Source organism: Lathamus discolor, chromosome 1 (assembly GCF_037157495.1).
Source record: "Lathamus discolor isolate bLatDis1 chromosome 1, bLatDis1.hap1, whole genome shotgun sequence".
Taxonomy (NCBI): Eukaryota; Metazoa; Chordata; class Aves; order Psittaciformes; family Psittacidae; genus Lathamus; species Lathamus discolor.
Window position 1 is genome coordinate 136,486,284 of NC_088884.1, and position 17,919 is coordinate 136,504,202.

General features: G+C 40.2%; 1 protein-coding gene across 2 annotated transcripts in view; it reads right to left on the minus strand.

The window, feature by feature from the left end:
• KIT (KIT proto-oncogene, receptor tyrosine kinase) overlaps positions 1-17,919 on the minus strand; it is a 55,654-nt gene that overhangs the window by 11,619 nt on the left and 26,116 nt on the right. For both annotated transcript variants that reach the window (XM_065697173.1, XM_065697168.1), the window contains 10 exons: positions 15,790-15,949; positions 12,796-12,985; positions 12,005-12,120; positions 6,533-6,647; positions 5,133-5,320; positions 3,949-4,055; positions 3,730-3,856; positions 3,363-3,467; positions 3,169-3,279; positions 1,327-1,477 (listed from right to left, as the gene is read on the minus strand). In XM_065697173.1, the coding sequence (XP_065553245.1) occupies positions 1,327-1,477; positions 3,169-3,279; positions 3,363-3,467; positions 3,730-3,856; positions 3,949-4,055; positions 5,133-5,320; positions 6,533-6,647; positions 12,005-12,120; positions 12,796-12,985; positions 15,790-15,949 (1,370 nt within the window). The remainder of the gene's footprint in view (positions 1-1,326; positions 1,478-3,168; positions 3,280-3,362; positions 3,468-3,729; positions 3,857-3,948; positions 4,056-5,132; positions 5,321-6,532; positions 6,648-12,004; positions 12,121-12,795; positions 12,986-15,789; positions 15,950-17,919) is intronic.

Consider the following 17,919-nt stretch of genomic DNA (forward strand, 5'->3'; position numbering starts at 1 on the left):
CCACAGAGGACCCACATGTATTTTGAAGAAGTCGAGGCTTGGGACAGCCATCTGCTACATTTTTTAAGTTTTCTTACTGCTATATATAATTCAAATGTACAGATTTTCATCCTATATGGTTTATAAATACACAGTTGGGCACCTTTAGAAATTATGGATGTACTTTGGCATTTTTCACTTCATTGCCATTAGAACCCATACACATAGCCCTTCCTTTGCCTGAAATATCTGTTTAGTTTATGAACAATAAATGCGGCCACAGAGAAAGCAGTAGTGACATTACCAATAGTTTTAGTCACCACCAGAAACACATCTGATCCATTCAGCAGCTGCAACTTTACAGTAAATTCTAACATGAGAATTTGGTAAATACTCTGCTGTTAATACCTCAACTTGCAAATTGTGCTCAGAGAGGTTCCTTCACTGAAAAGAGGACACACCTCCAATGGCAAGTCACAGCTTTATATTCATCACCTCCATAGTCCCAGCCTCTCTGGGTCATTAGCAGCCATCCATGGCACAAACAGCTCCACCAGTACTACAGCTTGATGTGACAAAGGACTTTACCACCTCCTAAGGGTCTGCCTGGTTCTTTTGTGTCTGCCAAAACAAAGTAATGGTCCCACTGGGGCAACAAACAGGCTAAAAATAAAAATGGGCAGGTACTGCAACAGCCCCTCTGTTTTGGCAAATTATGTCTCCCCTCACTTTGCAAAGGGAAGGAGTGAGCAGGAAATCTGCTTGGAAAGGTACTTGGAAAGAGCCCTGGGCTGGTATCTAAAACAGTGTTAAAAATACACAGATGAAGTAAATGGAAAAAAAAAAAACAAAGTACAAGAGCAATCTCGGAATTGTGACACAGGCCGTGTCAACGCAAAATCTAGTGAGCTGTATCAGTGGCAGCTTGCCTCTAATACTGTAATGCACTGGCTTGATTTTGTAAGAAGTCATTTCTGAAGGCAGGGACTTAGGAGAACTCAAAGTATTAACACCCCAACACTGGGGGAATTGTCATTCAAGCTGCTAAATGAGCACTGCCAATGTTTAACAGGAACGATAAACACAAATACGTACAAAGACTGGAGCCAAGGAGTTGCACGAAATAACTACAGGAAATTTAATAAAGTAAAAATCAATCGCGCTCTGTTAGAATAAACCACCCACTGTACAAATCGTCTCTTTAATTAAATTGTTTCCTTGTCCAGCAAAGATTCTTCAAAGCCAGCTGCATGGAAAGTTTCTCCACATCTCTTACCCCTAATAAACTTTGTTATCTCCTCCTCAATCTTCTAAAAACACAAGGACGTTTCAGCAGATCATACTTACACTGCAGGCTCTGCCTGATGCAAAAGGTTCTCGTAAACTGCTGTTTCTGCGTGTTCTTCATGTTTTGGACAAATAAATGAATCTCGTTTCCGTCTCAGAAAATTCAAAAGATCGCCATAGCAGCAATATTCTGTGATGACTAGAGTGGGACCTGCAGATGCACACGAGGTTTAGAAAGCAGGTGAGTATTGTTTCTAAAGCAGAAAGCCTTACATAAAGATAGCATTCAGCCAAGCGCACAAGCTGGGCTATTAAAAATCACACTGCCTAGCACTGTCTAGACTTGAGAAGTTATAGAAAAGTAACACAGCATCTTCTTCTTTCACAGATCGGCAACTATCGTCCAGCTAAAGCTGTGTTGCTCCCAATTAATTTGCCTCCACCCCCCTCAATAGCATTGCATTGTACAAAGATTAAACAAATAAGGTCTTTTTCTCTTTCTTCATGTGATAATGTTTCTGGCCAGACACATCTGTTTGATTTTGCTCACTTCCTGAAGGAAGTTATTTGTTCCAAATGTTAGAGTAATTCAAGCTTCAAACATTAATCCTTTTGATTCACTTCTGTTTACAGTAGAGCTTCACACTCCTTCAGTAATGTTTTGGAAATGATGTAGAGTGTTATATTCTGCAGTATAATAGGAAAAATCATTCAAACAGAACAGCCTGCTGCGACAGAAAGCTACATTGCACAAGGTCTTAGAATATTAAAATGAAATCAGAAAGGAGAATCAAGTCATCTCCAGCACGGATGTTTATAGATCAAATATATGTTTTCTGAGTGAATGACTCCAGCTATAGCCCTTGAATGTGTAATTGCACTGCGTGTTATTTCATCTATAAGGTTATTCTCTACCACCGTTTCCTAACCTCACTAGTTCATTTCCATTTTTCTGCAGTTAAAAATTACAGCTTTCATAATAGCAAATGCAGCGTTTGTGGTGTGATTTTCTTACAGATGCCATGTATTTTCATCTGTGACAGACACACACTCAGGCCAGTGAGTCTACTTCGTCGCCTGCTTAAACAAAGTTGTTTCATCCTACTTTTAAATCATTAAATGTGAAAGTGAGAAATGTTTTGCTTCTGTCTAAATCTGTGAATTTTTACAAGCTCCTCTTCTTTGAAAAATGAAGCAAAAACTTAAAAAGCAAATATTTGTGTGAGAAGCAACACCATCTTTCATATTAAAATGCACATAAATTAAAAATAGAGGACTGTATCACTCTGTATTGACATTTCAGCTGTTTTGTAGCTTTTACTATGTATGAAAACAAACTTTTAAAGTTAACATTAAATGTGAAACCTTTGTGTTGTGCAATAGTTTATTTAGAAAAGTCTTTTTCTCAAGTTTCTGCTGCTTAGAATTTGTAATTTCAGTGGTGCCTTAATAGACACATTTACAGTTCTAACAGAAGGCTAGAGGGCTAGAAGACTATACAAGACAGGCATGTTGACTTCACCTTGGATACCAACAAGGAACCAGCTCATGTATCTCTTTGTATTTGTGAGAAACAGTGTGCTTAAGGAAAAAACTTATGCCACGCATTTTTGCACTTTCTTCTCTCAAGAAGAAAGCACACAGTGGCTCATACGAAAGACAGTAACAGCAACCTTCCCGTTCAGCTGCAGCTACAGTGGTCTCGTTACTGGTTTTAGGGTGAGCCCAAAATGTAGGTTCAGTAATTCACAGGTGATAGTCATGATTATCTGTGACCTGCCTAAACAAGAAATGTATTTAAGATTCCTAGACTAGGCAGCACTGGATTCTTCTTCACAGGGTTCCTCCTTCTGGCAATAAAAGAAGGAACAGAAATAATCAATAATCTGCTGATAATCCCACCTCCAATAGTGCAAGCTCCAAGCAGATTCACAATATTAATGTGGTTTCCAAGGTAACTCAGCACTTTAAGCTCTGACATCAAGGCTTCTCTTTCTGTTAAATGGGCACTTGCTGCAAGGCAAAGCACAACGTTCAGTATGTAACACACTGACAACGAAGTGAGAAAAATTGTACAGTATATTAAAGCAACTTACTTTTCAACATCTTTACTGCTACTGTCATAGCAGCATCAGATTTAAATAGACCATAAGCAGTGGCTTCAACAACTTTTCCAAAAGCTCCAGCACCAAGGGTTTTACCTAATAAAGAAAAAGAACCAAACAAACCTCTGTAACAACTTGGAGAGCACTTCTTCTTGAAGTGTTCAATATTTCATCTTGATATCAGGGAAGCTATTGTAGATATGCATGCTTGCTTTTTGTCCCAAGGTAAGTATGAGCAATTATCACTATCTGCTTTATTGCAGGTCTTTTTGACAAAACCCTCCTGTGTTTGACCAAAGTCTCATATGAGACTTGAAGTTTTCACCTTGCAGATGAAGTTAAATAAATCTAAACTAACCAAAACTCAATCGGTTTCTAGGAAATTCCCATTTGTGATCATAAGGAAGTTGCGTTGGGTCTATGTAAACATAGTTGTTTCCATTTATTTCTTCAACAACTTTCCACTGAACTTCGTATTTGGGTTTCTGGAAAAGAAGGAGAACAGCTGTCACTCCTGAAGCCTCCACAGGCAGCTCACACACTTTCCTAACTCAGGCAGAGGGGCTTCTGGTCTTACCTGCAAATATATGTACACCAGAATCACGACTATGATGCACATCAGTCCTGCAGCAACTCCAAAGGCAATTAGTAAAGGGGTGAAAAGGGTATGGGTACGGATTTGCTCTGGAAAGAAACAGAAAATTCTGCTTCAGTACTAAAAAACTGTATTAAAAAGATGCAGGTGAAAACCTTTCCTTGGTTCTTCCTTGTGAAACATGACTTGGGTTTTTGACTTTCCTGGATGTGCTCCAGATACACCAGAATAGCTTTCGTGAATGAGCTGTGGAGGACAGAGTTGGCACAGAAACTATCCAGTTAGTTGCGTAAGGAGTCTCAGCTTCAACAATCAGGAGGCATGATTGATTAATGCAACAGACTTGCACGATCTCAGTCAAGTTAGGTTAAAGAAAGCTTTTTTTTTGAAGTCCTAATTTCTTCTCTTTTTTTTTCCTCCCAAGTATGATCCCTACAGCACAGTCTTTACGTGCAGAGGGTGTGACAAGTAGCGAAGGATTACCATTCCATTAAAACCAATCTGCCCCAAATCTGGCTTATTTGTTTATGTTATATCTGGGTGCAACAGAGAAAAAAAGAAGCAGAACATTTGATTCTGCAAAGAGAACAGATTTACAAGCACGTTTCAAGTCGTTTATGTTCTAGTGCTTTTTTTCCCCCCGCAAACCCACAAATGCTTCTACAAAACTCGTAAGTCCTGTTGCAGTATGTTGTTACTTCTTTTATAGCAGCAGGGCCCTTAGGCTCCAGGGAAGTTTGGGACTGCATTTTTCCTGAGACATTGTAAAAACATTTAGAAATCCTGAAGACATTGTAAAAACATTCAGAACCCTTGGAAAAGAACTGATGGACTAAACAGTCAAAACAGACAACAGGAAGAGGGAGGGAGAGAGGGAAAGGCAGTATAATGCTGTAGGTGGTTTGCCCCTGTGCTGCACAGACAGAAGACAACCAGCTACCTACTGTGCTGCTTATCTGGAGCCATAAAAAGATGATACCATAATATTCATTGAAAAACTTAGACTGAAAAAAGAAACACTTCGACAGGCAGAGCATGCAGTGTAATACGCCATCAGCCACAGTACTGCAAACTTCTTTACAGCAAAGGTAAAGAGCTTAAAATCCTCTTACAGAAAGAGCTGAATGGCACCCACATTTTATGGTCTCATTCGCTCCAGCCGTTACCTTTAATAGCAAAGTTGAAAAAAGCAGAGCTCTTGTCCCCATTGCTAGAGGCCTCGCAGCACACAGTGCCAGTGCTCCTGAACATGCTGGCGTTAATGGTGCTTTCAACCAGGATTCGTTCAAATGATGGCACTGACGAATTTGTGTAACTGACATTCACGGGCGATATTGCTGGTGAATCAAAACACCTAAGAGAAACAATACTGACAGTCACCTGCCATGGTATGGATGACAGATCCTGTTGTTGAGGCAGATAGTCACTGCCACAGCATCAGATAACTGAACAACATTGCTCTACACAAGGGTTCAGCTGACCATCTTATGTTCGAACCTTAGCCTACTCATGATGTCTCACTGTCTTCTATATAGTGGGTGAAATGGATACGTACATCAAGCCTGACCCAACTGGACATCATGAGGTCTTTGTGTTTGCTTTTGGCTAGATACCTACAGGTCTGTAAGTCCACTAAGGGTTATGTAATATTCAAACTGTATCTCCAACTTCACCTCCAAGCAGTTGTGATCTATTACCTACTCTTGAAAACTTTCCCCAAACATAATTTTATTATAGCACACAAAAAAATATTCCATAATGTACACACAATACCATCAGGCTTATATGCAGCCAGAAAACAGCCAGTACTGCTCTCTCAAGATTCTGCCTCTCTTTCGTACTACATACTACATACTACATGAGGACACAGTTAAGACAAGAGAAAAAAGTACTATTTAAAAAAAAAATCAAGGAAATAACAATTATTTTAGGCAGAAATCTAATTACACAGGTGAGACTGCGTACTTGACTTGCTAATACGACACCTACATCCACAGTGGAATTCAACCAAAACCTTAAAACATGCTTCAGAAATGCTCACTTCACTATGAAACTCTACAGTCTTTTTAGAAGTGTGGTATCTACACATCAGGTTATGTTAGTGATAACTTCACTCTTGTTTACTTGTCATATACTTCATGTGAATAGAAATCTAATTACTTTATGTCTTGAAAAATTACATCATTACACAATAAACAGAAGATAACAGCCATATTTGCAAGTGATTCTGTGACTGTCATCCTGTGAAACTGCATACAGAATCTGTCATCTGGGGCCAAGCTGATGCAAATCTTAGCTAGCTTGCAGCAGAGAGAAAGCTTGGCTTTTACTTGTCTGTGGCAGAAAGCACTGGTTATTCCCCTTTCAAGGACAGCATGCAAAGGAGAGTAATGAAATGTACCCCTACCTTCTCAAACCACTGCAAATAATGCGATGCCAAAATGATGAAAAAAGTGATGTAACGTTTGAACGTGTTATCAAGTCATTTTATGTTCTTAATTTTTAATTATAAATGGGTGCGTTGCATCTAGAATAACCTTCAGAGACTCTGGTTTACTTAACTCACCTCTGCTCAGTTCCTGGGCAAAAATACCAGTATATGGTCGGGGCTGGGAATCCAGCTGCTACGCACTGGAGAATACCATTGCTAAGCATATCCAAAGTGAGAATCTCAGGTTTTGCTGCAAAAAACAAAAATGGAGGTCACACATTAGGGGTACACAGAATCTGCACTGACATTTACATTTCACCGCAGCAACCTGGCTGCATCATTATCTGTGGAATTACTTAGGTGAACAGAGCCTTGCATGCTCAAGTATGTCCACATCTGAATCAATGTCCTGCAAGCACTGACCATCTGTGAAAATATCAGATCTTACACTGAATGCTTGGGCTAGATGTTGGAAGAATACCTAACTCCATTGAGTGTTTGGTTTGATGAAAAATCCTAAACTAGCAAAGGCCAGAGCTTAAACAACCGAAGAACAACAGTGCAGTTCCCGTTCCTGCACAGCATGACTTTACCCGCCTGTAAAAAGGACAGTTTCTTCACAGTTACAAGCACACTAAATCTGTCAAACCACATCTCTCTTACATCTGCCCTGTGTATTAAATACTACACCGCAACCAGAAAAGGAACTACAGTGCAACCAGTGCAGACCTCCCAGTCCCCACAGAGGACATACGTCTCTCCAAGATACCGCTACCCAAGTGCCCGACTGCCTGACTGACACACTGCACGCAGAGGAAGCTAGTATTTAGCTGAACATATTAGCTTTATGAATGATAATTCATGATTACTTTTGTAGTTTAGAAAGCAATCCAGCCAGCCAATGCTTCCTGCCACATCCTGCACCAGAGCTAGTCCTGCACTTGGGTCAGGAGCTGCTGTTTCAAGTATGGCAGGAAACTAGAATGATCAAATAGACTCCAGAGTCCATTGTCATAGTCTTCAGCAAAGGGCACTGCCAACACAGCAAGCTGTTTTTCTTGGTGAAACTTGAATTAAAGGCCTTATTTTCCACAATATCACCTTACCTTCCTTGCAAAATCACCCAAAAAGAAGTTAATGGAGAAACCAGACTATATTGCAATGACACTGCTCACTTGACAGGTACAAAGTCACAAGTCCATTATCAGTTAATACAACTTTACAGGATGCAAGATGAGCTTCTAACATTCTAGAAAATAGTAAAGCTGCACAGACTACACTGGGAAAACACAAGTTTGTTTCTGATAAAATCCATGTACAAAGACTGCACAGCGTTAGTTTTTAATGAGTATTCTACTTGCTGATTAAATTAGAGGTAATAAAGCACACATATATTCTCAATCACATAGCATATCCTCATGACTCATGTTACAGGAACCAAATGTTCTTTCATTTCTAAATCTGCATGTTGTGTTTTATGCAAACTACCAAGAACCAAACATTGCTGCAAAGTCTTGAGATGAATTTTCAGCATTACGCATTTGGTGAGGAACTTTCTGAGAGCGCACAGCATTTCACCCAGTCTCAGTGCTCTTGGAATACACAGAATTCACATTTCTGAAACTGGCTGGATTGCAAAATTGTAATTAGATCATCACTGCCCACATTCAATTTGTTTAGGTATATGCTATATTTTAGGCAATGCTGTAACACAATGTAACTCAAGAAACGAGAGAAATTAGAAGTCAAATATAAGAGGAAGAATGTTAAGCCACAGAAAAAATATCAGGCCAGAGTTGGGCTTCCATCTTCTACCAGAAATCTACCATCTTCTGACTTAGAGTGAAACAAAATGCTCACATTAGTCAGGCTTCCTCTGGTGTAAAAACCTAGTGCAATAAAAGCCGGTCTACATGGCCACGAGTCCATGTGGACTCATCCTGAAGCAGCAGAGGGGGACATGAGGCCATGCAGGGATAATGCCTCTGGCAGCCCAGGCAGTGGTCCAGCCTTGGTGCCATGGGAAGCTGAGCTGCAGCAGCCTGGTGAGAACAGCGGACCCAAGAACACCACTACATGTGATGCGCCAGGTGAAACGCTGTGATGTGGTGATTAGCGTGTCTCTCCCCACCAGCATGGAGGGCTCCCAGGCTTCCCTGGCACAGAGAAATTAAGGGATGCATTGCACTCTTGGCAGCAAAGACCTCCTGCAGCCAGTACCCACGGGGACTGAGGTGGCTGCCACTGCCATCCCCCCAGGCTGTGCCATTTGCTACCTCAGGCCACACAGGTCACTGCACGTGCACCCCTTCCTGGCAGCCAGAGCGTCTTCATCACCCACCAGCATAGGTGCTCCAAGGGATGCTGGAGCAAAGGTGGACTGGCTTTTGCAAACAGATGCCAAGCTGTCACCAAGCATCTTCTTTTTAAAAGAGATTTTACTGTGCTAGATTTTACGACTTTCACTGCCTCATTAACCCTGATATCAGCCAGGCTCTTAATGACTAGACTTTGCTTACTGTTTTGGCTTTAACCCTTTAAATATTTAACGTTTCGTTACATTGCTTGGTATACATGCACACTGCCATCCATAATCAGCCATTAGATGTCTTAAAACCTCTAATTTTACGAAGTTTATTAACTGCTTTTCAGCTTTTATTAATGATTCTGAATGTATCAAAGGCCACTCCTACTTTAATTCAGTGCTCTGTATGATAATGTTGAGCATTTAATTGCTTTCTATTACCGATTTCCTTTTCTTCATTGTTAACAAAGTGAATGGCTAAAGAGTAACACTGTGTAAGTATTGTCTGTCATCACAGACAAAGAGACAGGGCTTTCCTCCTGCATCTACATTTTCTAGAGGGGAACAAATGTTTCTATAGTATCATGGTGACTCCTCATCTGTTCACTGCATAGTCCAGTGACAGAAAAAAACGCTGAGCTTGGTTTCACGCGATCTCTAACACCAGTTTTCTCTTTGCAGCATGAGCAACTGCATAGATAATATTTTGCTGACTATAATTAAGCTCAGATATTATTTTGCACTAAACTCAGATACTAGTTGGAAGATTCTTCTACCAGCTGGTAGATGCACTGTACTTTGGAGACTCCTACAAATTCTTAATTGTAACTCCATTCAGCATGCTACTTGTCAAGCTGTAATTTTCCATTTGGCTCCTAATTTCAGAGCTCCTTCCTTCCTTACTTTGTTACATTTACTATAAATTACTACTTTTTTTTTTTAAGCAATTTTGTATTGTTTCAGATTAGCATATGCAATTGCTAAATGTGTTTAAACCCAAGGCAAGAATTTCTGCACTGGGTTCTTTCAGCAAATGCTTCAGCATTGCTTTTTGTTTATGTGAAGACACTCTCCTGATTACGAATCCTGTTTTACCTGTTTGATTACTTTCTGCTGATTACTTGCCCAAGACATGCAAACATCACAAGCTATATCTCACAAATGTATGCGAAATCCCCACTAACAACAGTGCTAGGTCAGGATGCACCATTAGATCAGTATCTGACCCACCACACATGGCTGACCTTTGGCAGTTGCTCTGCTATGTCAGATAATATGGTATGTTGTCATGCAGTTTGTATTTCAAACCTAAATGATGAGCATTTTATAAACCACTAAACCCAGGTGATTTTTCTTAAAAACAGCCCCCAGAAGGATCAATCTACTTCATTTCTTCTTTTCAAAATGAAAAAATATTTGCAGGAGCTTAGTCAAAACACCAAAAAAATCCTCTTTTTGAGTCAAGTGGGTCAAATCCACCTGCTTCAGCAATGGCTGCAGTCCACCCAAAGCCACAGTGCATGGTGATGAGAACTCTGTGAGACTGCTTAAATGTGCTCATTGCATCCCAAGATTGATCTTACTACTTACAAGGCCAGTAGTTAAAGGAAGAGGGAAGAAGCCTTGAATACTGATGTTTGTATGGACAAGCCAATCAGGAGAACTAAACTGTCTATCCTCCCTCTTGCCTCGACCACCTTTGTGCTTCACCATGCTCTTCCTAGTCTGGTTTACTAACCAACATCTATAAGGGTTTTCAGCTTTCATTCAGTAGCACACTCCCAAAAAGTGGCAACACGGAGCACTGCACCAAGAACTGACACCTGAGGATGACAAAACTGCGGGTTGTTTTTTTCAGTTCTTGTGAGCAGATTGCTCCGAAGCAGCCTGCAGAGCCTAGGAGAGCTGGAAGGACCATAAACAGCCCCTCACTCCAAGCACTCACATGATGCTGCAAGTCAAAAAAACACCATCCAGCCCCATGTGAATCAGCAGCTCCACAGGCAACCTGCAATTTCTCACATTCCTTCCCAGAAATTAAATTTGGCTCAACAATTTGCTCCACTAATCTGTAAAATAGTAAAATTATCCCTTGCGACTGTAACCCACACGCATCCATTGAGACAAAGGATATCTGAAGTCACCAGTGCCCTCACCTCGAAAATCACAGCTGGGAAATAGAAAAGGCACAAGGATACAAATGACAGCATTCACAGATGAAGAAAGAAATGCCATGCTCTCAAAGAAACCCAGTCGACATTTCTAGACCCAAACTATGGCATTGCTAACAGTGAAGCTACAAGTGATGACCTTCAGTGATAAATGAGAAGAATTCAGAAAACAGTATCTAGGATTTTGTGTGTTTGTGGAAGCCTCAACAGTCCTCTGCATAAACCTACGCCTGCAGAAGGACACGCGGCTGCTGAAGCATAGCAGCAACAAAGAACTCTATTTGCAGCACATTCACTCGCTTTCTACACAGTTCCTCCTGCTGGGCTTGAAGGCATCATTGCCTACCTCACCCTAGTTTCCCCAGTTTGCATGCAGTCCCCTCCTAGTTTAATTTCCCTTAAGCATGGCCTTTAGCAGCTGCCAATATTTGTCTGCTGAGAGCATGAAACGCTCTAACAGGATGGCTCTGCTAAGAAGGACAGGACTTCCTGAAGGTTTGATTGAATTAATTTTGACGTTTAGCTTCTGTCTTGAAGAACGCTGTTTGGAACTGAGACTGATGCTCTTTTTTAACAAGCATGTCCCAAAGATGACAGCACACACATTTGTAATGTTACGCAGATTTTTCTAAAACAATGGTGATCTATATTATTATACAAAACTATTTAGGTGCCAAAAGGCACAAGCGAATAATTCTCTTGACAAGCATTCAAACTCTGCATCAAACTCAAGCAAACTAAAGACGAATAATAGATTAACTGTGCTGCCAAAAATGCAAATTATAATCCCTGTGTATCCTGCTCCACCTTAAATTATCAAAGGTTTATGATACATGCTTGTATTTGAGATCTTGTTTTCAGGTGCTGAAGTTTTTTTCCTGTATCTAGCTGCTCTCTGGTAACCTCTGGAATACATTCGCTAGAATGTAAGGTCATGCTGTATAGTAGGTGGATTTGTGTAAGTACTCTGCACTTTTGTATCTTGACATTTAAATAGTTTTCCAGCATGTGCTTTATTTCAGAAAGCCTTTCATATGCTGAACCACACTGTGACATCTTGTGCATATATTATGTTGTGTAAAATACAATGACTATGATAATGAAATATTTCAGACTGTTCACTTTACTTACTTTTCACATAGACATTAAATGTTACAGAGGAGCTGGCATCAGAATTGGACACAAAAAATGTGTAAATGCCTCCTTCTGTTCCTTTTAATCGGGTAAGGTGAAGTTCACTTGTATAACTGTAAAGAAAAAAACTAAGCATTACTGATGCTCACAACTTGCAGTGAACAGGCAATTCCTACCCGGAAGCTGAGAACTGAATCCCTAGCACGCTGTCTTCTGCAGACACTTTCCGTGCACTCTTACCTTGCATTACAACGGCACTTGTGCTACAGTGTCCAGAAGTTCTGTCACTTCTAACACCCAGATTTGTACCTGGGTGACAGCTCAGCATCAGGCTCAGACCTCATGCACCCACCACAGCCTCCTCCTTTTCTTGCTGAGGGTGGAACCCAGGTACACAACCCAGGCCGTAGGTGCTAGGTGCTTCACTGGATTTTTGGAGGACCATGGCTCAGAAGACTACAGTGCCCAGGAGAATTAAAAGCATGAGCTTTTGTCTAGAGCACTGGGTTCCGCTGTGGTAGTGGGCAAACAACTTTAAATTCTTGTTTTTTCTTATCGGGCAGGATGGCATGTCGTGGGCACACCGGTCCACAGATGGTGTGGTTAGCTAAATGCTATTCCAAGTCTAGGTCAGCAGACTTTGCACCAGTTACTGTGCTAAGCTATGCATACTACAACATCTTTTATAATCACAATTTTCTCACCATCTCCACTTTCTTCTTTCCAGAGCAGATTCTAGGTTGCTGTTCCAAAGTGAACACTATAGCACTTACAGTCACCCATATTACCTGTTACTGCCCACAGTCTTGAACTTGACATAATGATCCGATGAATTCTGTAACGTTTCATTCATGTACATCCAGAGTTCTTCCTTCGGTTTTGGATATGCCTCATATTCAACTGTTAAATTTCCATTTTGTCCTGCATTTATATCTATTGTGGTATTCATTGTTGCAAACAAACGGACAAATCCTTTAACTGATGGCCATAAGAAGAGAAGAAAAACATTTTTAGGGCCATTTAGAGGATTGTCAGTACACTAACCACACTTAAGACTACTTCAAGATCAGAGATCAAGCATCCAGATAACTGTGAAAGAGGAAACCTTATCTACAAAGCAGAACTTGAACCCTCACCTTCAAAACCAAGGCCACCAGCTTTATATAGCAATGAGACACAGGACTTAAAGCAGTCTTGAGTGCCTTGACAGAAATAATTCCATCTTATGGTGACAAATACTCCCTTTCTGCTTTTGGAAAAAGGCAAGCATGTGTTTGATTACTCAAGTATTTATATTTTTCAAAAACTCAGAGTTGCTGATACGAAAGAAACACTAAGAAAACAGGATAAATTGATAATTTATGACAATATACTAGAGTACCTGAGGTTTCTTTGTCAATTGTAATTAAGAATGACATCAAGAATGAATCTATTAAAAACTGTAATTAGACAAAAATGTGCTAAGTCCACAGGCCTGGATATGAATTGTCTTAAACTAAAGCATTTCTGTTCATCTACTGCTGGGTCTTAATCTTTTATTTGGCAAATATCATTTATCATTATGCAGTTCTGTTCCATAATATCATGTGGAGCAGCATCCTTACTGCAGTGTTTTTAATTTTATTAATAAACTCATCAGCTTCAGGATTATTCACTTTGAAAAGACACATTTTTCAGTCCCATTACACAAATTCATACAGGAATTATCAGTTTGACAGGCAGATTGCAATTACAAGAAAACACATTTACTGAGAGAGCTTGAATTTAGAACAAAAGTCAATCTCAGATCGCTGCTTCTTCCCACTTTCTAGTAATCAAACTGCTGTGGCCAGCTGGGCACCTGAGCTCAGGAAAACCAGAGCCAGTGGGGCTTGGTGAAAGCATATGGAGCTGCCAGAGCGCTTGACAGATGCTTTGGAGAAGAAAGGATGAAGTAAACTCACAGCAGGCAGGTATGCTCTAAAATGTTCCCCATCATTAGGAAAGAGAAAAAGATTTGTATCTGGAAACTGAAGTTTTTTAGTTCATTCAGTTTTCTTCTGTTTCTGTATAAACCTAGATTCTAAATTGGACCCAAGAGTCTGCTAATAAAGTTCTATGATTGTGCTATCAGTCCCCAAAACGAGGTTCTGGAAACTGCAGTTAAATAAACTATTAAAAAAAGTAATTAGGAAATTTACCAAAAATACCCATTATTTCCTGTAAACCTTTTGGCAAATGTTAAAACTACAGTGATTTAGGATCTGATACAATCCCAGGATCTCTCCAGTACATACCATACACTTCCCAGCACCCTGAGCACTGGCACAGTTCAGATAAATCTAGTCAGTTTGACAATGAATGGTGAAAAGCATCCAGAAAGTAGAGTTTATTTTAAGTCAAATTTGAAAGGGTGGGAGAGAAAAGTACCTTGAAAAGGAAAGATTCCAGCTTTTCTCTGTCATTTTTTATTGAATACAAACTTTGCATTTTACTAAACACAAGCTTGTTACTTTATTTTCTACTTTTTATAAGGCTGTGCTTTATTTTAGTCCCCAGACATTAAGTCAACCCTTTTTAAAGCCACATTTGCACATGCAGTTGTAGTCCTAATAATTTCTGTAGTTACAAACTTCCCTTCTCTTATAATAAAAGCTTTCATATTCATTCAGGGAACATATTCATGTTCCCTTTGGGGAAAAGATTTTGTTTCATACTTCATGCTGTTTTCCTCTGTTACGTCTGAATTTTGCCTCTCCTGTGAAAAAGTGAGGAAACATCTTCAACATTGAGCCCTACCTCCCTGAATGGCAGATCAAGGTTAAGGACACTCAAACCGCTGCTGCTCTGACACGCACAGGTCAAACACTTCTGTTTTCTTTAATTTAACAGAGAAAGCAAACCAAGCAACGAGTATCTGTGTGACCAAAAAACAGATTTGAAAAGGAAAAAGGATCCAAGACTTCCCTCAGTTACTACACCCTTGAACAGTAAGGAACTGAAACAGTTGTAGCCAACTATGCAGACTTCTTCAGAATGATCTTATCAACTACACCAACATGTTCTTAATTGTCCTTAATTTATCAAATCAGCCTGTTTTAGCAGCTTTAAAATCCAAAAGGCACTGTGTGTCACCCAAGTTAATATACAGCAGACTCTAACTGAGCCTGTTACTAAACAAGAGGAGAGAGAGAGTTTGCTCAGTGTTAAGGGACGTGATCCAAAACCTGTGAAAATGATGGATAGTGGGTATACGACAGGGGTGAGCACCGGAACAATTTCATACAGTCTATGCACACTACAACATTCCTCACAGCATTATTTTAAATAGAAGTATATATAAAGTTTCTACATAAACAACAGTGACACGCTGATGTCAGCAAAATTGCCTGTGCTTGGAGGGTAGGTATTAAAGATACGCTTCGTGCTTGTGCTGCCAAATTACTTAAGTGTAGGGACAGCACCAGGCAAAGGTAAATGACTTGCTTCATTAAGACTGGATTCAATGTAAAATTAAACCAGGAAGGATGAGACAAACCAGCGATGGAAACACTGCTGGGTGATTGTTCTAATAGCACATTCTAATAACATACAAAGGGTTACGGAAATTGAAGTAGTCATCCACACCACAACCATTCCTAAGCCATCCCATATGGTAACAGTTGGCAATAACCTTTCAATAAAGCAACTTTACTTATTGCGATTTGGGGGAAAGGCAAGAGATGGAAAGGATGGCTCCCCAGTGTTCTCACTTTCCACCTCCTGCTCTTAGAAATGTTAAGATTTCCACAAGAACTATTTACCTAGTGCTTTCAAGGTTACTGTGGCATTGGTTTTTCCGAACGGGTTTTCTGCTTGGCATGTGAATTCTCCAGAATCATTAACTCCCACTGAACGGATGTTCAATGTTAATTTCCTTTCGTATCCATAATCACCCAAATTTCTGCTTTTGCTTGTAACAATCTGTCGGTAAAAAACAATTAACATCTAAAACACTGTGTATGCAGCATCTTTCCTAGATAAATTAAAAATAGAAGTAATTATAACTTTGCTATATTAATATTCATAACTTTAAACCGGAATAATAAGCCAGCACGGCAAACCTGTCACTAGAATCTCTCCATGCAAAACAAGTGTGTGATCAGCTGTCTTTGGGAGATAATGTCCTCTCCTAAGTCCTGTTCCTTCCCGTTATTCTTTATTTTTTTCCTCCTCAAGCTCCAGTGTAAAGCAAGAATGTGTGTGCATGTGTGCATGTGTGTGCGTGCAGAAAACGGTGCTGCGCCTAAAGTCAAACCCAGCTCACTCTGTCTAGATTTCTAATGCTGATGATGGTGAGGAACTGACATGTTTTATTTGTACTAACAATGCCTCTAGCTGTGGGGCTTGATGCAAAATGGCCACTGGCTCTTGACTTTCCTAATGCTCAAAAGCTGCAGCTATTGTAAAAAGCCATTGCAACTCTCAAGTGAGGTTCACCACTCAAGTCGTGACTAAAAACCACTGAAGTCTCCAATGGTTGCTTCCCAGTGAACGACGAGAGAACTTAAGGTGCTAGAGCTTCATTATAAACTGTGTTGCATGAGGCCAAGCACCCCTGATCACAGACATACTGCAGAGAGACCTGCAAGCAGCAGGTTTTCCTCTTGTACCGCTCTGACTCTTGGTCCATAGCAATCTAGATTTCTTAACCTTAAAGGCAGGTGGAAACTTCATTCTTTTTTCAAAGCATTAAGTGTGTCATGACTCTATGCCTACGTATGCACAGAAAGAAATAAATGCCTTGATGTCTTGACTTCAGTTTTTGTGAGAATGCTTAGTATGGTTGGAAAGACTGATACATTTACATTGATTAATCCAAATGCAGGCTTGGACTTGTTATGATTGTCTGATAAGATTATCTCAATTCCTGAGGTTCCAAGACCTTCTGGATAAATTTAATCTTCTCAAGACAATTTTGATTCCTGCTGAGCTATAATAATTCACAAATGAAGTTTGTTTTGTATGGAAGTGTCTGCTTATAGCAAGTCTCCTAATTTTGAGAAGTGGTGATAACTTCAGTCATATGAGGAAGAAGTGGTTTGTATTTTTTCCACCCACCTATTCAGGAGAAAACGTAGTTCTGCATCTATTTAAACATGAATTTAATGTATTCTAGTTTAGTACGAAATTGAAAGTCAATATTTAAAAGATAGCATCGCCTACTATTTACCAGAAAGGACAGAAAGGTCAAACTTATCTGGGCAAAAATATTTTCCTCATGGCTCTTAAAAAGTGAAAAGTGAGAAAGCACAAAAACTTAAGGGAAGGCCCCAGTTTCATCATACCAGAACAAAGAAAAGGGAGGGAAGTAAGGGAACAAATTAAGTTCTCAGATGAAGGACTTGCAGTTGACCTTGGCAAAGAACCAAAAGCCCCATCTGCATGTCCCATGCCACCTTCATTTAGACCTCCCCAACCTTCGGAGCTGCGAGGTGGGATTTCTGGAGCAGTGAGCACTTAGCGACAGCAGCTCTGCCAGAGGCAGTGGATTAGTTAAGCATGGCATACCCAGCCCCAGGGAACAGGCCTCCTGTTCGCTATCTGCCTGAGGAGATGTGATTTATCTAAACATCACAGCATCACAGAAGTCTTTTCTTCCATACACACACAGACATGTGGACTGTGAATTACATATTCTGGTCACCACCATTAGCAGTAAAAGACCAGCCAATTAGCATGGGGTCATATATGGCAGAAGTTACTAACAGGTCTTCACAAGGGCTTTTAATTAATAGAAATTTCAGGGTACACCCAGAAGACCAAGAAGCATCCTTAGAAACAGCCCAGCGCCTGCTGCTCATTTCAAAGGCAGAGCTGGCAGCACGCTGGCTGACATGGGGAGGGAATCTCTCTGTCCCTCGTCTGCAGAATAGCTATGCTGCCAGTAATCA